The sequence below is a fragment of the Jaculus jaculus genome, chromosome 7 (assembly GCF_020740685.1).
Source record: "Jaculus jaculus isolate mJacJac1 chromosome 7, mJacJac1.mat.Y.cur, whole genome shotgun sequence".
NCBI lineage: Eukaryota > Metazoa > Chordata > Mammalia > Rodentia > Dipodidae > Jaculus > Jaculus jaculus.
The window spans coordinates 147,776,828-147,801,219 of record NC_059108.1 but is presented as its reverse complement, the minus strand read 5'-3'; the positions used below and the strand labels follow the sequence as shown (position 1 = coordinate 147,801,219).

Genomic DNA, 24,392 nt, shown 5'->3' with positions numbered 1-24,392 from the left:
AGCCAAGGGACCCAGATTTGATTCCCCAGGACCCACGTAAGCCAGATGCACATGGTGGTACATGCATTTGGAGTTTGTTTGCAACAGTTGAAGGCCCTGGCGTACCTATTCTCTCTCTCCTTCTCTAACAAAATAAAGTTTTAAAAAATCAGAAAATAGAGAACAAAGCAGATAGGAAACATCAGCTGGGAGTGTTAGTGCTTGCTGTTCACTTCATAGTCTTCATAGTTTGTCTTTGATTTTTATTTTTTTTTATTTTATTTGAGAAAGAGAGAGAAAGAATGGGCATGCTAGGGCCTCCAGCCATTGCAAACGAACTCCAAACACATGAACCACCATGTGCATGTGGCTTACATGGGTCCTGAGGAATTGAACCTGGGTCTGTTGGCTTTGCAGGCAAGTGCCTTAACTGCTAAGCCATCTCTCCAGTCCTGTTTTTGGGTTTTTTGTTTGTTTGTTTTAGTTCTTTTTTTTTTTTTTTTTTCAAGGTAGGGTCTCACTCTAGCTCAGGCTGACCTGGAATTCACTATGAAGTCTCAGGGTGGCCTCGAACTCATGGTGATCCTCCTACCTCTGCCTCCTGAGTGCTGGGATTAAAGGCATACACCACCACACCCAGCTGTTTTTGTTTTTTGAGGTAATGTCTTGCTCTAGTCCAGGCTGCTGGAATTCACTCTGTAGTCCCAGGCTGGCTTTGAACTCACAGAGCTCCACCTACCTCTGTCTCCTGAGTGCAGGGGATTAAAGTATGTGCCACCTTGCCCAGTTGGGAATTCACTCTGTAGTCTCAGGGTAGCCTTGAACTCACAGTGACCCTCGTATCTCTGCCTCCCAGGTGCTGAGATTAAGGACGTGTGCTACCATGCCCAGCTTTTTTTTTTTCTCTCCAATTTATTAGAGAGAGAGAAAGAATGGGCATACCAGGACCTGTAGCCACTGCAGATGAACTCCGGACGCATGCACCACCATGTGCATCTAGCTTATGTGGGACCTGGAGAATTGAACCTGGGTCCTTTGGCTTCACAGGCATGAGCCTTAATCACTAAGCCACATCTCCAGCCCTGTTTTTTTTTTTTAATTAATTAATTTATTTGAGAGAGGCAGATAAAAAAGAGAGAAAAAAATGGGCATGCAAGGCCTCCAGCCACTGCAAATGAACTCCAGATGCATACACCACCTTGTGCATCTGGCTTACAAGGATACTGAGGAATCAAGCCTGGATCCTTTGGCTTTGTGGGCAAACACTTTAACCACTAAGACATCTCTCCAGCCTTTCTTTTCTGTTGTTGTTGTTGTTTGCTTGTTTATTTATTTGGGAGTGACAGAGAGAGAAAGAGGCAGATAAAGAGAGAATGGGTGCTCCAGGGCCTCCAGCCACTGCAAACGAGCTCCAGATGTGTTTGCCCCCTTGTGCATTTGGCTTACATGGGTCCTGGGGAATTGAGCCTCGAACTGGGGTCCTTAGGCTTCACAGGCAAGTGCTTAACCACTAAGCCATCTCTCCAGCCTTCTTTTTTGTTGTTGTTTTGTTTTGTTTTTTCATGAGGCAAAGCTCGAAGGCTTCACACCTTTCCCCAGAGATGCCAGCTAAGTTCACATGCATATCTGGTCCCTGAGCTGTCCAGGCCAGTGAGCAGGGGAAGCCCTAGGACTGTTCTTATTCATCCTGAGCCTGTCCCAGCCTCTCCGGAGAACCTTGCTATTCCGTCCTTTCTGGTCTCTCCTGGAAGTGAAAGCCTCTGCTCGAGTCTGCCTTCTCTAGTCTCTCGGGGTTTCTCTACAGACGGTACCCTTGGCACAGTTCATTCATCAAGATGGTAGTGTCCACCATGTAAATGAGAACCACCTGGAAAGGAATTCACCCTTTTCAGCATTTTTGAACGAAGTACTGCAGGAGCTTATTTCTTATAGTTGGGAGGACATGTTACAGACAGGCCTTGTATAAGTTCAACCTTTCTGTGTAAAAATTCTGATTTGGGAGCTGTATCCACCAGAACGTAATTTGAAGGGAATTTTACATTATATTTTAAAAATGTTTTATCCTCCAGACACAAAATGGCCTGGATATCCATGACCTCACCGTGCCTGACACTACCTACACAAGACCATCATAAGAGGAGGAAAAGATCATGACATCAAAATAAAAGAGACACTGAGATGGGGAGGGGATATGATGGTGAATGGAATTTCAAAGGAGAAAGTGTGGGGGAGGGTATTACCATGGGATATTTTTTATAATCATGGAAAATGTTAATAAAAATTGAGAAAAAAAATGTTTTAATTACTTGCAGTCAGGCGTGGTGGTATGCACGCCTTTAATCCCAGCACTTGGGAGGCAGAGGTAGGAGGATCACTGAGTTCGAGGCCACCCTGAGACTCCATAGTGACTTACAGGTCAGCCTGAGCTAGAGTAAGACCCTACCTCGGAAAAGAAAAAAAAAATGTTTTAATTACTTGCAAGCAAAGAGATACAAACAGTACAGGCACACCGAGGCTGATAGCCACTACCAATGAACTCCATATGCATGCACCACTTCCTGCGCATAGCTTTATGTGGGGACTAGAGAATCGAACCTGGGTTTTTAGGCTTTATAGGCAAGCATCTTAACCTCTGAATCATCTCTCCAGCCCCCTTACATGATATTTTGATTGTGGTTAACTATAAGATATAAAAAGACCTTGTCATCTTGGCGCCTTTCATTACCGACATATAACAAGACCCTCTGTTACAGATTTTCTTCTCTCTCAGAGATTGAGGCCAAGCTTCTGTGGCATTAAATCAAGTGTAGCTGAAGGGCACATTGGGGAGGAGATGTCCCTGACTCCTGGGTTGTGGAGGAGGGATGGTATTCTCCCAGCTCAGGTTCTGTACCAGGGCCTTAGGAGTGGGGAGCTAAGCAGAGCCTTCCTTTGCAATAGTCTGCCTAGTGCAGATGTAAAAGGGTAAAATGTGCATTTTTGTCAGTTTTGGTTTTATTGTCTTTTTTAAATTAAAGGTAGTGAACACATAATGATACACTCTTACAATTTTAACATTTGTCAGAATGACATCTGAGCCTTTCTTACATGGCTTTGAAATACCCTTTCTCAGTCCTTCCTAATGGAAAGCTTTAGCCCTTTTGAAAGTCTTCAGGTAATCAAACCCTCCGGTTGTCATTTTTGCTTGTGGTTACATTATGGCTTTTCCAGCAGCTATTGTGGTTTTGAATTGTTTTAGTGCTTTTTTAAAAATTTTAAATTAATATCTACGTTGTAAAATTTATGCCCACCCGCCCTCAAATGTTCTTCCTGCTTGTCATGTTGATAGAAATGAGAAAAAGAAAAAAGAAGGTGAAGTATTTTGAAATCTTCAGTTCAAAGGAGTTTATTGAGCAGAAGCATTTGCAGTGTTGTTTTTGGTGCTCCTCTGAGTGGGGTGTCACACCTGGACACTTGTGTCTGCTTACATGTGGCCTTGAGCCTTCAGTGGTTTAGTTTGACTTTCTTTGGGTTTGGCTTTCAGGATTGGTGGTGGGGGCTGGCTGAATGTTTGATAGAAGCAGCTCCTCTCCCAAGCCTTGGCCTGTAGTGCGTGTCTTGGTGGTCAGAGAAGAAGAGTCAGAATGACCCTGTTGAGGATTCAGAGTGGGTTTTGTTTGTTCACTTGGGTTTCTGTTCTCACAAAAGTGCCTACAGTGATGGGCTTTGGGACATTTGAAAGCTGCCTCTAATAGGTTGCTCTGGGACCACCTTAGTCAAAGTGACACCTTCCTGTGCCTCCCTTCCATCCTTGGTGATTGTTTGCCCACTCTATCCATGCAGCCCTCTCTCAGGGAACCCCCCTGATTGCCCCAGACCTCCTCTAACTGAACTGGACAACAGAAGCTGCCCTAGGGAACGTATCCCGTTAGGAAGGAGGGCTGTGGCTCCTCAGAAACTCTGCTGGTGGACAAGTGTTTCCAGAGTTCTGTATGTTCCTCCTCCTTACTACTCCTTCTTTGGAGTGTCACATATTTTTGTTGTGTTCTGTCTGCCTTACTTACTTGACTTCCTGGTCATTTTCATTGACTGCAAACTGGCCTTTCTAGGTGTCTCCTGGGCTAACCTTGAGTCCAGATCCTCACTCCACACCAGTCAGATTGAAGACCTCCTCTCTAATGGCTCCTGATGAGCTCCTCCCTGCCTGCCTTATGCTCCATCCTTACTACTATGGAAATTGTCTCTATTCTGTCACCTCTCTTTTTCAGAAGACTTTAATGTCCACTGCCTGCAGTGCCACCATTAAGGGAACTACAGTGAGCTGCAGATGCATACTGACAAGGGTTGTCTTTGTTTTTAGCTAGTTTTCTTTTCTAAAATTTTTTTCTGTTGGTTTCAAGGTAGGGTCTCACTCTAGCTCAGGCTGACCTGGAATTCACTATGTACTCTCAGGGTGGCCTTGAACTCTTGGTGATCCTCCTACCTCTGTCTCTTGAGTGCTGGGATTAAAGGGCTTTTCTAAAATATTTTTATTTACTTATTTGCAAGAAGAGGAAGACAGAAGAGAGAGTGTGTGAATGAATCAGTGAATCAGTGCACCAGGGCCTCTAGCTGATGTAAACAAACTCCAGGTGCATGCACCACATTGTGCAGCTGGATTCACATTGATACTGGGGAATCAACCAGGGTTGTTAGGCTTTGCAGGATAGACCTTAACCACTGAGACACCTCAAACCCCACTGGGTGTCTTCTGATACAAAAATATAAGCTTGGGGCCCAGGCTGACCTGAAATTCACTCTGTGGTCTCAGGGTGGCCTCGAACTCATAGTGATCCTCCTGAGTGCTGGGATTAAAGGCGTGTGCTACCATGCCTGGCTGTTTCTATTTCTTAATATGAAAGTGAGGGTATTTTCTGAGCTTTTCCATGTTGTTGTACTCACACCAGACATCATCTAGAGCACTTAGTTATACTTCTAACTGGCCATGGGTCTGAACTGGGCTAGCACCCCATTCCTGGGAGGCTTTGTTAGTGGCAAGGGCAGACTGGTTTTCCATGGCACAGAAGACAGCTGCCCACCGTGGGGCCCAGCATCCCTCTGCTCTCTCTCTCACAGGCTTGATTTTTCCCTAGCACCTCTGCACTCTCGCAGATCTTGTTCTTTCTGTTCATCTCAGGTTTGTCCAGCTAGCTGTCCCCTGCCACCAGATTAAGAGGTCTTCTCCCAGCCTGGTTGTTTCTCCAAGGCATTTATACCATCAAGTCATAAATTTCACTCACCTTCTCATCTCACTTGAACATAATAAGTTCCACATAGGAAGGGATGACAGGTTTTTATCTTTTGGTTTTTTGAGGTAGGATCTGGCTGTAGCTCAGGCTGACCTGGAATTCACTATGTAGTCTCAGGGTGACTTCAAACTCACGGCCATCCTCCTATCTCTGCCTCCCAAGTGCTGGGATTAAAAGCATGTGCCACCACGCCCGGCTCTTTTTTTGGGAGTTTTCAAGGTAGGGTCTTGCTATAGCCCAGGCCGACCTGGAATTCACTATGTAGTCATAGGATGGCCTGGAACTCACAGTGACTCTCCTACCTGTGCCTCCCCAAGTGCTGGGATTAAAGGTGTGCACCACCACACCCAGCTCTTGGAGGACAGGTTTTTTTTTGTGTTTTTTTTTTTGGAGGTAGGGTTTCACTCTAGTCCAGGCTGACCTGGAATTCACTATGGAGTCTCAGGGTAGCCTCGAACTCATGGCGATCCTCCTACCTCTGCTTCCCGAGTGCTGGGATTAAAGGCGTACACCACCATGCCCGGCTTGGATGACAGTTTTAATTGGTATTATATCAGTGCCTCTTACGCGTTTAGTGCCGATGTAATTTATTAGTGAATGGGATTTGTGGCAAATTTGGTGACTTCCCAGAGCCTCTTTTTTTCATGGGCAACATGTAATGATATCTATCTTCCTGTAGGGAAATAGTTTCTGGCAGGAGCATAAATTACTACATTCTCCATGGGAGGCAACTTGGCAATATCTGTCAAAACAAACAATCAAACAAATAAGTCGGTGTGCCTTCTGGCCTGGCTGTTACCTGGGGTCCATCCCGCAGGTATGCTGCTCGTGCCTGCTGTGCATTCACGGCTGCTTATCCCTACGTGAGCGTGCAACAGTGGGGCTTGCACATGAAGCTCCTGGGTGGTCCACATAATTGACTGCAGCTTTGAAGAAGGCTGAGGAAGCTGTGTGTACCATCTGACATGTACATGTGTAAAATGTGTACAAGATGTGTGCTTGGTGTGAGTGTACAGTCTTTTGCCAGTACCTGACACTGAGAATCAATCCTTAGATTGTAAGCCAAGAGCACTGCCAGGGTCAGTGATGTGCTGCCCTCAGACACTGCTGCCAGGCCCCTTGCCCTGTTCTGGGAGCACAGGGCACAGACAAATGAAGTGCACCATCTCCCATTCACCATTAGTACTGGGCTCAGGTCTTGTCTTGTTTTTAGTCTGCCATTGTGCACACTGGTGTCCTCAATCCCCCAGGTCACCATGACAGTGACATCTGAGTACTGTGGGCAGTTGAAATTGGTAGTTGTAGGTTTGATACCCCAGTTATTATCACAAGTCTGCCTTGGGTAGTATTTAGTGCATAAGTGGTGTGTGTGGGCATGTGTGCATGCTCTTGTGGACATGGGCTTGCCATAGCGTGCATATCAGTGCTCTCCTTCCACCTCATTGAAGCTGGCTTCTCATTGTTCACCGCTCCATATTAGCCAGGCCAGCTGACCTTGAGCGTCCTGTGCATTCTTCTGCTCATGCCTCCCTTCTCACTGTAGGCATGCTGGGGTTACAATCACTTACAACAGCGTCTGGTTTTATGTTATGTTGGTGCTGGGGATCTGCCCTCAGGTGCTTGGCTTTTGCAGCAAGTGCTTTGTAAACACTGAGCTGTCTTCCAAGTCCATAGTGCAAGATTTTTTTAAATCTAATTAATTTATTTGAGAGAGAGATACATAGTGGGGGAGTGGGAGGAAGGGAGGGAAGGAGAGAATGGGCACACCAAGGCCTCCAGCCAACTGCAAATGAACTCCAGATGAATGCACCACCTTGTGCATTTGGCATACATGGGTACTGAAGAATCCAACTTGGATCCTTAGGCTTTGCAGGCAGGTGCCTTAACTGTTAAGCTATCTCTCCAGTCCCCCAGTGCAATTGCTTTCTTTTCAATTTTTTTCATTAACAACTTCCATGATTGTAAACAATATCCCATGGTAATTCCCTCCCCCCACTTTCCCCATTGAAACTCCACTCTCCATCATATCCCCTCCCCCTCTCAATCAGTCTTTTATTTTGATGTCATGATCTTTTCCTCCTATTATGATGGTCTTGTGTAGGTAGTGTCAGGCACTGTGAGGTCATGGATATCCAGGCCATTTTGTTGGGGGGGGGCCGCACATTGTCAGGAGTCCTACCCTTCCTTTGGCTCTTATATTCTTTCTGCCACCTCTTCCACAATGGACCCTGAGCCTTGGAAGGTGTGATTGAGATACTGCAGTGCTGAGCACTCCTGTCTCTTCTTTCTAACACCATGTTGTCTTCTGAGTCATTCCAAGGTCACTGCCATCTGAAAAGTGAAGATTCTCTACCAAAAGTCAGAGTACCATTAATATATGGGTATGAGCATTAAGAGAAGTGCTTTGATGAGCATAGTATATGCATTTAGCCAGACAGCAGTAGACATTACACCCCTAGAGCTCATGATTACCCCTGTTTTGGGTTTTCAGTATCAGGGATGTATTCCCTCCCATGGAGTGGGCCTCCAGTCCAATTAGAGGGCAGTTGGTTTCCACCATGACAGAGGTGCCGCTATTGCACCTATTGGCTCATTTGGCCTGGCTGGCCAAATATAAGACTTGCAGTGTCCACTTGAGTATCTTCCCCAGTGCAGATTTTTAATGTGAGAATGAAGTTCTTTATTGGTACATTTTTGTCATCACAGAAATTTTTTTTTGGTTTTTGAGGTAGGGTCTCACCATAGCTCAGGCTGACCTGGAATTCACTATGTAGTCTCAGGCTGGCCTCAAACTCATAGCGATCCTCCTACCTCTGCCTCCTGAGTGCTGGGATGAAAGGTGTGTATCACCACTCCTGGCTTTTCTCTCTCTCTGTTGTACTTTTTAAAGCCCTAAGTAAAATTTACTCCTACTCATAATGTAGATATTTTCATGTTCTTAAAGTGTTCCATGCAGAATAGTAGTTAACAGTGAGGTGATGTTGGAAAAACTGGGCTAGGATCAGAACAATAGTTTGGTTCCAGCCTTGAGCTAGCTGAGCAAGCCCACCTTAGACAGGGTCAAGCATAAACTCCCATAGAGCCTGGGACAGCCTGGCCATAGTAAACAGAATGTGGCAGAGCTCCTTAACCTACTATCAGTGTGATCCCTGCACCTTCCTGACAGCCCCTTCTACCAGAGGCTATGATCTCCCATGCAAATTACCTCAGCCCTTTCTGAAGAAATTTTGACCAGAGTACTGCTAGGTTTTTATTAGGCTGTTGATATTCTTGTAGGTCAGGTACCTTTGATAGGTAGGTCACCAAGCAGGGGATAAAATTGTTGACTGTGCCCTAAGAACAGGGCCTGTGGATTTAAGAGGGCCGGTCATGCTGCTCTTTGCCCAAACTATAGATTTTAAAGCCTCTTTGGCCTGTTTGCTGGGCAGGTTTCAGGCCCCTGCTCTTCCCTGTCAGGGCCATTTGTTCTCTAACCTCCTTCAGTTTCTGTGCCATGGGCTTGCATGACTCAATTTCTCTTCCATCCTTTTATTTATTTTTATTATTTACTATCAATATGTTTTGCAGTGTTGGGTATGGAACCCAGAGCCTCATGCATGCTATACTCCCAGCCCCCGTCTTTAAAAAAAAAAAAAGAGATCAAGTTATTTCATGTCTGTCATTTTCTGTAAAGCAACACACATAGCAAACACATACATGGTCACTAAACCAACTAGGCAGGTTGCTAGGCTTCAGGTCACGTCACTGTGCCCTGATGGCTCTCTGAAACTCAGGGGAGTCCCAACCAGTAAGGTGCGATGGTAGAATTTAAGCCCTTTGGGCTGCCCCAGTGGAGGGCAGAGGTATAGCAGAAAACATTTGGTGGTAGGAGTTCTAGGCAGGACTTGGGGATTTCTAGTGATGTGATTTTTGAGCCCACATGGCCTAAAGAGGGTCCCCTGGCCTGTGAAAGCTTTGTGCTTCCATGACTGTCATGGTAGAGACAGAGAAGGAGTATGTACAGTGCATCTGGCTGGTTTTCACTTTTTGCTTTTGTTCTTTGGATTTTTTTATTATTATTATGTATGTACGTATTAGAAGGACAGAGAAAGAGAGGTAATGGGTGCCAGGGCAAATGAACTCCAGATGCATGCACCACCATGTGCATCTGGTTTATGTGGGACCTGGAGAGTCCAACCTGGGTCCTTAGGCTTTGCAGGCAAGCACCTTAACTGCTAAGCTATTTCTCTAGTCCTCTTTGGAATTTTTTTTTTTTTAAAGACAAGACTACCAATTCATGGCAGTTAAAAAGGCAACTAGGGCCAAGTGTGGTGGCACACGCTTTTACTCCCAGCACTTGGGAGGCAGAGGTAGAAGGATTGCCGTGAGTTTGAAGCCAGCCTGAGACTACAGAGTGAATTCCAGATCAGCCTGGGCAAAGTGAGACCCTACCCTGGGGGGAAGGGGGTGGCAACTAACTATGCTGGGCATGGTGGTGCGCTCCTTTATTTCCAGCACTCAAGAGGCAGAAGTAGGAGGATCACCGTGAGTTCGAGGCCAACCTGAGAATACAGAGTGAATTCCAGGTCAGCCTGTGCTAGAGTGAGACCCTCCTTTGAAAAACCAGAAGAAAAAGGCAACTAGGTCAGTGGACCAGAAATGAGCATGGAAATAGAATGGTAGTGACGGAGCACAGACTCCTAAGTTAAATGTCTAGTGATTTCTTTAAATACCAATTCATTCCAGAGAGAATTTCGAGGAGATAAGGGTAAAGGTACTCCCAGGCCAGCATGTGGGGGAAGCCGCAGTGAATGCAGGGGCCCTGTCAGGCTGAGGCAATGCTCTTCAGGTCCTGTGTGCTACTGGCCACAGGCTGCAGGTGACCCTGCCTGGAGCAACCACAGCAAGCAAGGGACATATGTAGTCAGCTTGTGACCTGCAGGGACAATAAATGCAAAGAAAGCTGTGAGTGTAGCTCTTGTGCCCATGTCCTTACAGAAAGGAAACCGCTATAGCTGTGTGGAGTTCAGATGCAGACACTCCTGCATAAGAAAGGAAGTGTTCAAGGGCTCTCTCACCAGTGTGCCCTGAGCTGGCTCCATGTCTGGCACAGAGTAGGCTCTCTGCAGAGGTTTGTGGAATGACTGACTCCCTCAGTAAAAGACAGTGGTCCAACACCCAAGTGCAGTTCTAGAAAGGGGCCGTGTGCTCTTCCCTGGCTCAGCTGACCACATGATAAACATGGAGTGCCTGGATGGACTTTTCCTTCTCATCGAGAAGCAGACAAGTTTGCTTTCTGGAAAAGTAAACCTTTAAAACTTCTCCATTGTGATAACTTGTTCTCCTTTGTCTTCACAGAGACTAATAGACAAGTCACGCGTAACCTGTGTCAAATGGGTTCCTGGTTCGGAAAGCCTTTTCCTAGTAGCCCATTCGAGTGGGAACATGTACTTATATAATGTGGAGCACACTTGTGGCACCACAGCCCCCCACTACCAGCTTCTGAAGCAGGGAGAGAGCTTTGCCGTGCACACTTGCAAGAGCAAATCCACAAGGAACCCTCTCCTTAAGTGGACGGTGGGCGAGGGGGCCCTCAACGAGTTTGCTTTCTCCCCAGATGGCAAGTTCTTAGCGTGCGTGAGCCAGGACGGGTTTCTGCGCGTGTTCAACTTCGACTCAGTGGAGCTGCATGGTACGATGAAAAGCTACTTTGGGGGCTTGCTCTGTGTGTGCTGGAGCCCTGACGGCAAATACATTGTAACAGGTGGAGAGGACGACTTGGTGACAGTCTGGTCCTTTCTAGACTGCCGAGTAATAGCTAGAGGCCATGGGCACAAATCCTGGGTCAGTGTTGTGGCGTTTGATCCCTATACTACCAGTGTGGAAGAAAGTGACCCTATGGAGTTCAGTGGCAGTGATGAGGACTTCCAGGACCTTCTCCATTTTGGCAGAGATCGAGCAAACAGTACTCAGTCCAGGCTGTCCAAACGGAACTCTACAGACAGCCGCCCTGTAAGTGTCACCTATCGGTTTGGTTCTGTGGGCCAAGATACACAACTGTGTTTATGGGACCTTACAGAAGACATCCTTTTCCCACACCAGCCCCTCTCCAGAGCAAGGACACATACAAATGTCATGAATGCCACAAGTCCCCCTGCTGGAAGCAATGGGAACAGCGTCACAACGCCCGGGAACTCTGTGCCCCCTCCGCTGCCACGGTCCAATAGCCTTCCCCATTCAGCTGTCTCAAATGCCGGCAGCAAAAGTAGTGTCATGGACGGGGCCATTGCCTCTGGAGTCAGCAAGTTTGCAACTCTCTCACTGCATGACCGGAAAGAAAGACACCACGAGAAAGACCATAAACGAAACCATAGCATGGGACACATTTCTAGCAAGAGCAGTGACAAACTGAATCTAGTTACTAAAACCAAAACGGACCCAGCTAAAACTTTGGGAACTCCCCTGTGTCCTCGGATGGAAGATGTTCCCTTGTTAGAGCCGCTGATCTGTAAAAAGATAGCTCATGAAAGACTGACTGTATTAATTTTTCTTGAAGACTGTATAGTCACTGCTTGTCAGGAGGGATTTATTTGCACATGGGGAAGGCCTGGTAAAGTGGTAAGTTTTAACCCTTAATGCTGTACCAGCTCTAGAACTTGACTAGGTAGTGATTTTTTTCTTGTGGGAGGGGTGGGGTGTACAATGAATGTGAATGACACTTCTTACTCTTATTGTAAATCTAAATGCATCAGAGCCATAATTTTGGATACTGCATGCCATGTAATTCTGAATCATTTGATAATTCACCTTAGAGCATTTAAAAATATATAATCAAACTAATTGCCAGCCCAAGTCAGTCATCCTCTGGGAATATATAGAGCCCCAAGGTTAGCATTCCTGTATCAGACTATTTCAATTTTAGGGAAATCATGAGTGTGGAAGAATAATGACTTTAAAATGCTCAAATTAAAATTTATGCTTTAACTGGAATATTTTTGCTTAACTATTCAACTAGACTATTGTACACCTGATCAGTGTGTGTTCAGTACAGATGGCCATTAATTGTCATTTATAGTCAAATTTTTAAATCTTAAAATGTTTAGGAATCTATGAAATTTAACTTTAGGAACAAAGTGTTTCATCAGGGTTGATTGATATTATTTTTACATTGTCTGGCAATCCACAGAAAGAGAAGAGCCTTAATTTTTAAAACCCATTTTAGTCATTTTATGACAATTAAAATTGTTTAATAAACATCTTTTTTCAAAGAAGCAGTTTGTAGAACTCTGATTGAAACTGTGCACTGAAATCTTCATTTGTCCCAAAGCCTGGACAATGCGCTGTGGCCGAGGTACCAGTGGCAGTTGTTAGGAGGAGCCTCTTGCCATACCAGCTGAGACTGGCGCTGCTTGGGTTTTTTTTTTTTTTTTTTTCCTCCCAGCCAGGGGAAAGGAAGCTTTGTTAGTTTGTTGGTCAGGGTGGGGGGTTATCTTTGTTTTTCGGCTCAGAACTGTATGGTTAGAGGTCATGGGTAGGCTCCTCAGCTCTGCTTTGGTTAGACCATTAGTTCCTTAGGCTGAGGGAACTTCCTCATGGATTATGTGGGTGGGTTCAGTTCCCCAGAGGGAAGCACAAGGGCAGTTTCCCTTTTATATTCCTGGATGGTGGCTATGCGTCCAGGGTGACTCTTAGGATGTAGATGCTGGCCTAGGGCCCGCAATCCTTCCCTCAGAGCCTCCTTCAGCTCCCTGGTGGCCAGTAGCTACTGGAGTAGTGCTCTGTGGACTCCCGCTTCTGTGAGAGACTGAGATGGGGAATGGCAGGGTTTGGTTCCAGTTCCTTAGATCTTCTCAGCTGCTCACTGAGTTTGTTTTCAAATTCCAGTTTTCACAGTGGAGGAGGAGATTTTTTGAGGTGCATATTTTGTGTCAAGATGATAATTATTTTGTTAACTTATTTGGGGTGTATAGGAACTTCTGTTTGGCACACTTTTGTGGTAATGGTACTTTATATTGGTTTAAGTAGTAAAGACCCCATAGTGTTTCTGTTTATGGAAGTGTCAGAGCAGTGGCACTGTGTTCTAACACAGCCAACTTGGGCTCCCAGGCCCCTTCCACTTGCCACCATGCTGTTATGGAGGACCTGTAACCCTGCCCCTGCTTCTCAGTGCCAATAGCTTCTGTATAATGCGAAATTCTGTGCAGTGTGAAAGCCGTGGCGGTGGACTGCCACCTAAGGTCACAGACCTTCCAGGGAATCTCACCTGTGTCCAGGGCAGTCCACAACTCTTGAGCAGCACTTCATGGCAATGCCAATGTCCTGTCTACCTTGAAACTTTGGTCCTTTGTTCCTAAAGGTTAACTTATCTAAAGACTGCTATCCTATAGACTGCCTCAATGACTTTGGAGGCCAAATTGAACTGCTAGGTGGGATGGGTAGTAATGAATCCTGTGTGTGCAGTTTTATATGCTTACATAGTTCTAGAGGTTTCACTGTCAAATGCTTCTGAGGCATTGAGTGTGCAGTTTCCAAATTCAAGACTTTGTGCTTGGCCTGAACAGAGAGTGGCCGGACACAGGTAAGTAGCATTTATGGCAAAGCTCATGCTGAAGATGCCACTCCCTGACAGGGGAGTCGGAGTGTGTGCCAAGGGCTCTTCCACACTCCCTGCCCTGTCCCTGCTGGGATCAGGGAATAACTGCAAGGGCACTGACAGGGTGACTTACGAGTTAGCTTCTGGGTGGGAATGGGGCAGGGTGGGGAGATAGATAGAGCAAGAGGAGGATACTACTTTTTCCTTAAAAAACAGGCTCTGAGATTTTGTTTAAAGAAGGCCTGTGTATCTTTCTACACCCCAGCTCTAAAACTGGTCATGTCACCATTTGGGATTTGGAGTTTCGTCCCAGTCGCATTCAGTTTCTGCTGATGAACAGTATCCTTGCTGTCTGTCTGGAACCCTATCTGGGGCCCCTTGCTGTGTCTCATCCCCTCCCTGGGATTCCCCTGCTAGGTTCGGCGCCTGGGAGCCAAGGCCAGCCCCAGTGAGGGCTGTCCTGGCTACATGGCCTGACCCTGAGTGTCCTGCATGCAGGGCGATGCTACCCCAGCTCCACTCTGCCCCCCTGACTGACTCCTGCCCCTTTCTTTGACAGCCGGCAGAGCACTTCTGCAGGCAGGAGGACAGAGTGCAAGGTGTTCTCCAAGACCAGAACTAAGGTGCGCCAGCTCCAGAAGAGGGCACTGGAGGGTGGATGGGCTCCCCTTCTCCTGCAGATGGGGGTGGGGCTCCTGATCTCCCAAGGATGAAGCACAGTGCCACGCTGCTTCCGTAGTAGCCAAGACATTTGGGGAGCAGTTTTGTAGCATTCTCTTCAAACTTTGAGCTTACTAAGTGAAACTTTTCAGTTTTTTAACTTAAACATTATAATGAGCAAGATCTTTTGTAACCCAACCCCTGGAATAAAACTGTTTGGCAAGAAGAGGCTGTTACCACTTTGTCAATGTGGGCTTAACCGGCACCAGTGGAAAGCACAGGTGAAATACATCCACGCTGTAGGGCCCAGTGAGAGCAGTCAGACACAGCAGGAGCCTTCAGAGAGCACAGCCGTGCCTCCCCGTGCTCTGCCCACCCTCCCTCCACCCCTCTCCAGCACGTTGGTACCATGGCTTTGTTGAGGGAGTCCAGCCCTTCTTGACTGCACATGGTGCTGAGGACAGAACTCAGGGACTCACATGTGCCAGGCAAGCACTCAGGTCACCTGTGAGCCCTGGCTCAGCCCACCTGAGAGAGGTCTAGAAGCCATGCCGCCTTTTATTTTTTTGTTTTTTTGAGGTAGGGTCTCACTCCAGCTGGTGCCGACCTGGAATTCACTGTAGTCTTGGGGTGGCCTCGAATTCATGGCGCTCCTCCTACCTCTGCCTTCTGGGATTAAAGTGTGCTGGGATTAAATGCATGTGCCACCATACCCGGCCCATGCCTTGTTTTAAAAGCAAATGTACCAGAGGGAGTGGACAACAGCTCATAGCTTTGGCCTCCAAATTTACTTACATAGCAGTAACTTTGTCTTTTGGCCTGATGGAATTTGGAAGTGTTCTCTTGAGAGCTGCTTTAAAAAAAAAAAAAAAAAAACAGCTTGGGGTGGAGAGAAAGCAAGCAGCCCTGAGCAGCTTAGAGACACTCCGAAATTGAGAGGGACATCTGCATTGGTGGTTCAGTGGTAGAATTCTTGCCTGCCACAAAATTAGGTGGCACTAAAGGCTACGATCGGAAGCTTTCCACTCTCTGTGGGTGTTTACACACCTCTCACCCCAGGTGGGCGCCGGTAGTCGTCTCAAGTACTTGGCCTAATCCAAGGCCTAGCAGGTTCAGAGCTGCAAGAGAAGGGGGTGCAAGGCTCCCAGACAAGACAGCCAGACAGCCACTTTTTGCTTTTGTTTGTTTGAGGTAGGGTCTCACTCTAGCCCAGGCTGACCTGGAATTCACTCTGTAGTCTCAGAGTGGCCTTGAACTCACAGCGATCCTCCTACCTCACCCTCCCCAGTGCTGGGATTAAAGACGTGCACCACCACACCCAGCTAGACAGCCTTTTCTCTTCATCCCTTCCCATCCTGGGGTGCATTTTGAAATTTTGTTTTGTTTGTTTTTCAAGGTAGAGTCTTGCTCTAGCACAGGCTGACCTGGAATTCACTCCATAGTCTCAGGGTGATCTTAAACTCATGGCGATTCTCCTACCTCTGCCTCCTGAGTGCTGGGATTAAAGGCATGTGCCACCATGCCTGGCTGCATTCTGAATTTTTAAAAATATTTTTTATTTATTTGAGAGACAGAGGCAGGGCAGAGACAGAGAATGGGCATGCCAGGGCCTCCAGCCACTGCAAATGAACTCCAGACACATGCAACACATTGTGCATCTGGCTTACGTGGGTACTGAGGAATCAAACCTGAATCCTTAGGATTCGCAGGCAAATGCCTTAACCGCTAAGCCATCTCTCCAGGCCCCATTTTGAAATTTAAGAAATTTTACCATAGTAAGGCTGTGCTGATTGGTGAAACTGCCTTGCGCACGTCTACACAGTCCTGTCACCTCTTGCCTGGAGAGAGGTTTTCTTTTATTGAGCAAGCTCAAAGTCTGAGGGGGAACAAGGCATAGGGCAGGAAAGGCTGTGGACACCCAAATGCCACCATCTGTCTCACTGTCCTAGGAAGAACTTGGAACAGAGTTGAGTGATGGCTTTTCTGGTGACCGATGAGTGGACCGAATGAAGTGGATGCAGGCATGGCTGAAGGGGTCTTCCAGGTCCCTGTGTCCACACTGCACCAGTGAGTGTGGGGAGGTAGGGTCCAGTTAGCACCACTACAGTGGGTGTGTCCACTGTTGAGGTCTCATTTCTCAGCCATGGAGCCCCTGTGCCCTTCTGCATGTAGGCCTGATGAACAACTCGGAGGTGTAGCCTGTGGTCCAGGTTGGGTTATACATACCAAGATTGGTCTGCCCGCCATCCTGGGAACTTGTGGGGACACACTCCACTCGCCAGGCCCTTTCTTTGGTCCAGAAGTGGCACTATGCCTTTCACCTTGGGCTACCGGCACCACCACATGCTGTCCCTTCATCACAGTGCCACATAGTATTCCCAGGGATAGGCAATGTCAGTCTGGAGACAGTGAAGCCTGGGGCTCGCCGTGTAAAAGCACGTGTGTTCAACTGTTAGCTCTGAAACTCAGATCCCAAGTTCACAGCCATAAGAACATGTTCCTCGGGTAGAGGATGGCAGCATCCCACTGGTGTTGAGTTTTATTCATTGCTGCGTTTGTTACATAAACTCCGTGTCATGGTTAAATTGCTGTCTCTCAAGTCAAAAGTGTAAAAGATAAACTTCCTGCATTTCACATTTCTGTATACTTGAGGGTTTTTTTAAAGATTGTTATTAGGTGACACTGTAAAATTGTATGATATCTATGTTCAGTGAAAATCAGAAGTAAAATTCACCTGTGTTTCCTTTTTTACACTTTCATCTAATCTTTTCACAACTTGAATAAATTTCATAAAGAGACTTCCTAACATGAACTATTGGTAAATTAAGTGCTTAACTGTTGCAATAATTAATGAAGCTTGAATATCAGTATTGTTACTTTATAATTTTAAGAAAACCATGTTCCTCTTTCACTGTTTTGCTTTCTTAGCTGTCCTCTTGTCACTGTCACAGCTCAAGAGACAACATACTTGACATTCTGAAGTACTGGAGGCTGTCCTCTGTATACTGACATTAAATAAACAAGTGTGAATGCCATTGTAAATGTAGATAATTTTCAACAGTCATTTCACATCTGACCTTTAGAAATTCTTAGTGAGTCAAGAAAGAAAAGCTTGTAAGTGATGTACGATGAAGGGCCTTGTCAGCGTTTCCAGAAATCACCACCTCCTAGTACCTGTTCTGAGTTCCTCATAATTAAAAGCTTACTACGTGAGATATTTATTCTGAGTAGTAGAGATATAGTTTTGTATAACCCTCCTCTGTGTGAATTCCTGTCTGGGCAGCACCGGCATCCCTTTTCAGCTGCACTTGGGCAAAGAAATTCTGCTTGTGTGTGTGAGAACATTGACACTCCTGGTCTGCCAGCTGGCTTTGCCTCGCATGGTCTTGCACTCCGCAGCCGCCCAGCCAGCCACTGGGTGAGCCAGGGACACCACTAGGCCTCTGTGGGAGCTCTTCCCCTGGTAGGTTTCCTGAGTCCCCACTGCGGGCTCCTGTACCTGGTGATGGCCATTGAGGCTGTCCTACCATGGACACTGGCCTGAAGCCCAGTGTAGCCAGAGCTGTGGGAGCAGGCAGTGAGGACATTTCCCTGGGAGACTGGGAGGAATTAGTACTTTATAATGCCTTGCTCTCATATCATCCCTGGTCACCTGCAACTCCAAATGCTTCCAGGCAAGAATCGCAGGTATAGAAGTGCGGGCCTCTTCCAGGGTGACCAGGCTGTGAGGCAGAGCCCCTTCTGAGGCACATGTTACTCACCAGCCACTTACCAGCCTCTCTTAGCTCACTTAGCTGCCTCTCTTCCAGGTAGGTGGCCTGCCCAACCCCATGCCCTTCCTCACAACTCAAACCACAAGACCTCAGGGGTTGCCTGCAAGTCTCAGAGTCTCCAGTGCTGCAAAGCAGGAGAGATGCTCAGATCTGGGTCTTAGAGCAACCTCACCTCCTACCAGCGGCATGGGGCTTTTTCTTAGCACTGAGTAAGTTTTAAGCCCTAAAACATTTACAGCAAGTTCTATTTGTTTGAAGAAAATCATACATTTATATTTCTTAAAAGTAACTAGTTTGAGCCAGGTGTGATGGTACATGCCTTTAATCTCAGCAGTTGGGAGGCAGAGGTAGGAGTTCACCATGAGTTCAAGGCCACCCTGAGACTCCATAGTGAATTCCAGGTCAGCCTGGGCTAGAGTGAGACCCTACCTCAAGGGGGGGAAAAAAACACACAGTTTGTACTTTGAGAGTAGTTAAGTAGCCACTAGCCTCTGCTTGTGGACATGAGTGATGGGCTCCAGTCAGTGCCATACATATGAAGCCAACCCTTCCTCTTAAGTGAACCACCAGGCAGCTCTTTTTCAGAGGGTGAGTTGGTGAGGCTTTGGGCTCAGCAAGTCATGGAGAGATGGCCTCAAGTTAATGGGTGAATGTTTTTCTTTTAGTGCATGGATCTTGGAGAAGCCCCTAGCTGGTCGCACCCTTTATTTTCTCATTCTTTCCCCAGATATCTAAAAACAGTATAATTATTTTTCTTGGTGGCTTTTCTTACCAGAGACCATATTGTGTGGCCCCTTTGTGCCACCTTCAATGTAGTCCATCATTATTCAGGTCAAGGCAGAGAAAGGGACCCGGCCCATGGCCCAGTAGGTCCTGGGCCCTGGCCAGCAGTAAGTCTGCTTCCTAAGCCTGATTCATTGTAGTCTCAGTCTTCTGCCTTAGCGTATGACTTTCCTTCTCGCTTTTATCTTCAGGGAGTGGTTTATTAGTGGACTGATGGACACTTGAGGGTACATAGCTAAGGGAAATGCACTCCAGGTTATTTAAGCAAAATTAATTCTTTGTCCTGTCCTATACATCCTGGTGAAACAAGGCTTAATTCTAGTAGCTTTTCTAGAGCTGGATTATTTCATTACTAAATTCTGAAGTGAAATCTCCAGCAACTGCTGGACAACTTTGGTAAGAATAGAACAGAACAGCTTACTGATCATTAAGATTCAAGAATTGTCATCATCCATATAACAGACTCCTTTCCTGAGGAACCAGAAATTGTGTGTGCAGAGTCTGTGTTGGAGAAGTCTTTTGTCCTGGCACTTGTGAAGCATGCAGCCGTTGCTCTGCTGTTTGCTCAGCACAGCCAGGAGTACATCCAAGTTCATCTAGCCCAGCCTGAACTTGGCTGTCTCCTGTAGGAAAGAAATCAGAAGGGTGTGGCAGCACTGTCCAGAGAGCAGGTGGACAGGGCTGCAGCTCACCATGCTGTTCACATAGTGCATAACACCTTGAGATCAGGTCTTGCACCCGAGACTACCCACACTATTCTGCTGGAGGGCTGTGCTTGCTCTCAGCTTCCTCCAGCACAGTCTAGATGCTCCCAATTGCTTGTCTCCTGCCCCTCCTTCCATCTTTTTTTTTTTTTTTTAAGTATTTTTTTAGCCAGGCATGGTGGTGCACACCTTTTAATCCCAGCACTCGGGAGGCAGAGGTGGTAGGATCACCATGAATTTCAGGCCACCCTGAGACTACATAGTGAATTCCAGGTCAGCTTGAGCTAGAGTGAAACCTATCTGGAAAAACAACAACAACAAATATATACATATACATATGTATGTATGTATGTATATACAGACACACACACACACATATATATATAATTTTTATTTATTTATGTACAGAGAAAGGGGAAAAGAGGGAAAATGGGTGCACCAGGGCCCCCAGCCACTGCAAACTCCTGACGCATGCACCCCCTCGTGCATCTAGCTAACATGGGCCCTGGAGAATCGAATCTAGGTCATTTGGCTTTGCAGACAATTGCCTTAATTGCTAAGACATACCTCCAGCCCCCACCCCTCCCGTCTTTAAGGTGACAGGCTGAGATGTCACCCAGTGGTGCCCAATACCAAAAAAGAAAAAAAAAAGACTTTCATTTATTTTTATTTTTATTTTGTTTTTTTTTGAGGTAAGGTCTCACTCTATCCCAGGCTGACCTGGAATTCACTCTCTCTCAGGCTGGCCTTGAACTCATGGTGAACTCCTACCTCTGCCTCCTGAGTGCTAGGATTAAAGGCATGCCTAGCTTGCTTTCTTTTTGAGACAGAGAATTGTCATGTCAGGGCCTCAACCACTGAAACTGAATACCAGACACACCACCTAGTGTGTGTGACCTTGCCCTTACCTTTGTGCATCTGGCTTACATGGAATCTAGAGAGTCAAACATGGGTCCTTAGGCTTTGTAAGCAAGTGCCTTAACTGGTAAGTGATCTCTCCAGCCCAACATTTTCTTTCTTTTTGGAGGCAGGGATTTAAGTCAGGACAGTCTACTCATGTAGCCCAGGTTGGCCTCAAACTTACTATGTGGCTGAGGATGGCTGTTAACTAACCCTCCTGCCAAGTGGTGGGATTGTGGGCCTGCACCACCATGCCCAGCGTTAGCTTCTCCTGCACTGTTCATCACACAGAGCAGTTCCATCTCTGAGAGCAGGTGTCATGGTCTATGTTCCAGTGAGTTCCAGTGACCAGTAACAAGGCTAGGTGGTCTTCATTTGGGTGCTGGTGTTAGGCAGGCCCTGATCCAGCCCAGCTTGACACTGGGCCGAGGCCTTTTCCTGTTTTACCCACAGCTGGCCTGTGCTGTCTTCACACACACAGGAATAAGAAAACCCACATGTTTTATGTTCTGTCAGACCAGAGACCCACTATGCCCTCAGGTCCTTGTCTCACCTTCCCACTGAGGGATTGAGTCGCTCCTTTCCTCTGGTCCTGTGCTCTTCCTTGCTGTGGCCAGGCCTGACATGGGCTGCTTCCCGGGGCATATTTCTGCCGTGATCCTTTCTGTAGAAATGGTTAACCAGGGTTCCCCTTCCGGGCTTCACGGGCATGTGGCTGAGAAGCACAGGAGTTGGAAGAAAGGTAGATGTGATCAGGGGTCATTGAGAAGAGACTGCTAATGAAGCCTGGTGCTCAGGACAGGTGAGACTGTGGAGTAAGGCCTAGTTCTGTTTGGCCCCAGCCAACACAGCTGAGACTAGAGCCTTGACCAGCTGAAAATTCAGAATGATTGTGTGTTTATTCTGGGCTAGAAGTGGGGTGTCTTGCAGCTTACAGGTAGGTGACTTTAGGGATAAAGAGGATACAGCTAGTGGGGGAGGAGCTAGGAGATGCTTAGACCTTTACTGACCCTGTGGCAGTCAGGATCCACCTAACCACCAAATACCAAGAATGAGGCTGGTCAAAGTTGAAAGGTGCTAGGTGTCTCTCATATCAAAGGCGCTCTCTCTCTCCCTCTCCCTCTCCCTCTCTCACACACACACACACACACACACACACACACACACACACGGTAAGTTTTTATTTTGATGACGTACTGAAGTAACTTGGGATATATTACCAAACAAAATTTATCTTGCCTTTTTTTTGTTTTTGTTTTTGTTTACTGAGGTAAAGTCTTGCTGTAGCCCAGGCTGACCTGGAATTCTCTGTGTAGTCTCAGGCTGGCTTTGAATTCATGCTGATCCTCCTACCTCTGCCTCCCAAAAGCTGGGATTAAAGGCATGTGCTACCACATCTGGCTTGCCTATTTTTTTTGGGGGGGGGGTCGAGGTAGGGTCTCACTCTAGCTCAGGCTGACCTGGAATTCACTATGTAGTCTCAGGGCGGCCTCAAACTCGCGGTGATCCTACCTCTGTCTCACAAGTTCTCGGATTAAAGGCGTGCGCCACCATGCCCGGCTTGCTTTTTTTTTTTTTTTTTTTTTTAAATAAACATGCCACTAGAAAGCCTTACATTTTACTTTGGGCTGACAACACCTTTCCATTGGCCAACCCTGGTGTAGAAGTGGTAGTGCCTTTAGCAACAGGGCATGTGACTATCGCCACCTCCATCGGCAGTGTTTGTAGGTATATGGGAGGAATTTCTGCATTGTCCTTGTCTTGGGTTAGCCAGAGCTGTAGCAGCCCAGGCCTGTTTACATCTGGCCTCCCTTACCACCTTGGTAGGTTTGGGCAGAAAGCTGCAGAAGTCTGAATAGGTCCCTGTCCCCAGGCAGGGGTCTGAGAGAAGAGCTCCTACAGATGCCAGCCAGGCCAGTCATCACGTTGCATGTGCTCTTGCCCTCGCTTGTCTGGACAGCACATTTAGGTTGAGGTATGAAATTGCAGACCAGATTGTGTGGAGTGGGTCAGCTATTTCCCAGTTCCCACCAGCAAGGTGGAGGTAAAGCCAGGCTCCCATAGTCCTTTCTAGCAGTCATCTGTATTGTTGCTTGGTTAAGACTTGTCATTTGTTAATAACACTCCATCAAGTCAAACGCTTCTGGAGTAGCACAGGATGCTTGAGCTTCATGCACCGGTGCTGTGACCCACCCGTCATCAGAGCCTAGAAGTGCCCGTGCTTCTGGCCCTTAAGCATTGTCTAGTTGAGGGGTGGGGTGGGGGGCAGGGAGGGCATCCCTGCTACTCTGCTGGACAAGTGCACCCTGGTGATAGTGGGTGTGGTCTAACTCTTCCACTTCTCCAGGCCAGCTGCAGGGCTTGCCACCCAGGACACGTGATATCCTTTTCTGCAGCTGCAAGTCCTATACATTGGTGGCCTGCCAAACCCGGGAGGAGGGGTGCCATGCTTGCATACCTCAGGGGGAAAATGCTGTTTTAAGTGCCCTGGACTCTGTCCTTAGAGGCCTACCTGGCTCCAAGTGGCAGGGCTCACAGAGCAGGGCTGCAGGGCTGAGCTGTAGTCCACCCTGAAGGTTCTGATGGGCCTCAGGAAACACGCACACCTTGGGCCAGTGCTTCCAAAGCCTCAGTCTCCTCCCAGAACTAGGACAGCCCTGTGTTCTTTCTAGACCACGTTGAGGCCTAGACCAAGGCCTCCAAGCAGGGCCCCAGTTGCTCAGGGGTGCAGTTCAGTGCTGAGAGGAATTAGGTAGGTGGAGTGGAAGGCATGACAGCCTTGGCTTCCAACCCACCATGGACAGGCATGTGAGCCCCTGAAGGTGCTGGCGGGACCGTGGGACCACGTGGCCCTGTGTCTGCTGGATTAATGGAAGCTGCTTTGTCCACAGGGCTTACTGTCATCCCCAGGCCAGGCCAGTTCTCCAGGTGGAACTGTGGTGTAGCGAGCCCACTTGCTGCCCCCAGACTCCCCTGGACGCACGAGGATGGAGGGAGTGACAAAGAGGACAACGGAGCCATGAACTGCGCTGGAGCCACATGCAGGCTGCAGGCTGCAGGCCTCAGGCAGGCGGCGGTGGCCTGGAGGGCAGTGTGGACGGCACCGTACTTCTGCAGCTCACCCAGAGAGTTGCTTTCATCTTTAAGTCAGTCTTGTGGGGCTGCATAAAAAATGAGAAATGAAGTTTTCTTGTTTTTTACTCTAAAATCCAATGTAATTAAATTGCATATATATATAATATATATATACATATATATATAGTGTAAAATAAAAGTTTTTTGACAAGAAACCTCCTTAAATACAACTGTTACAAATAGTTCACTCTTTGTTTTTGCACTGATTCTTTTTCTACCTTAGGTGGTCAGAAGAAAACCCAGGATGCACTCAAAGTTGTAGTCTTCTGACTAAAATGTATAATTCAGAAAAGACAGCTGCTGCAATCATAGATTTTTTAAACCTGTTTGCACTTAAAATAGTTCAGTGACGATAGAGAATGACTGAATACGGGGCTAGTGGACTCAGCCCTCCACGGTGTGAAGCCCTTATCTGTAACATTTATTTTAATACTATTGTGTCCAATGCAATCAAGTTGTAGTATATATGTAAATAATGTAATTCTCCAGGTGGGGAAAATAGTTACTTCACTAGTACTTTTCTTCATTTAAGAATGATATTTCTAATCCACAAGAAAATTAATATTAAAATTATCTTGAATATATTATTTGTTTATCTTTTGTTAAATTGAGTTAAATT

General features: G+C 46.9%; 1 protein-coding gene across 12 annotated transcripts in view; it reads left to right on the top strand.

Annotated features, from left to right (window-relative positions):
* Window positions 1–24,357, top strand: part of Wdr20 (WD repeat domain 20) — a 76,380-nt gene extending 52,023 nt beyond the window's left edge. For 5 of the 12 annotated variants that reach the window (XM_045153911.1, XM_045153908.1, XM_045153905.1 and 2 more), the window contains 3 exons: window positions 10,584–11,843; window positions 14,378–14,441; window positions 23,530–24,357. In XM_045153911.1, coding sequence (XP_045009846.1) covers window positions 10,671–11,843; window positions 14,378–14,440 — 1,236 coding nt within the window. In that variant the 5' untranslated portion in view covers window positions 10,584–10,670 and the 3' untranslated portion in view covers window position 14,441; window positions 23,530–24,357. Of the gene's footprint in view, window positions 1–10,583; window positions 11,844–14,377; window positions 14,442–16,427; window positions 17,521–23,529 lie in introns of those variants that run through there. The other 7 variants (XR_006638076.1, XM_045153912.1, XM_045153906.1 and 4 more) reach the window with 7 other exon arrangements.
* Window positions 24,358–24,392: the final 35 nt, after the last annotated feature.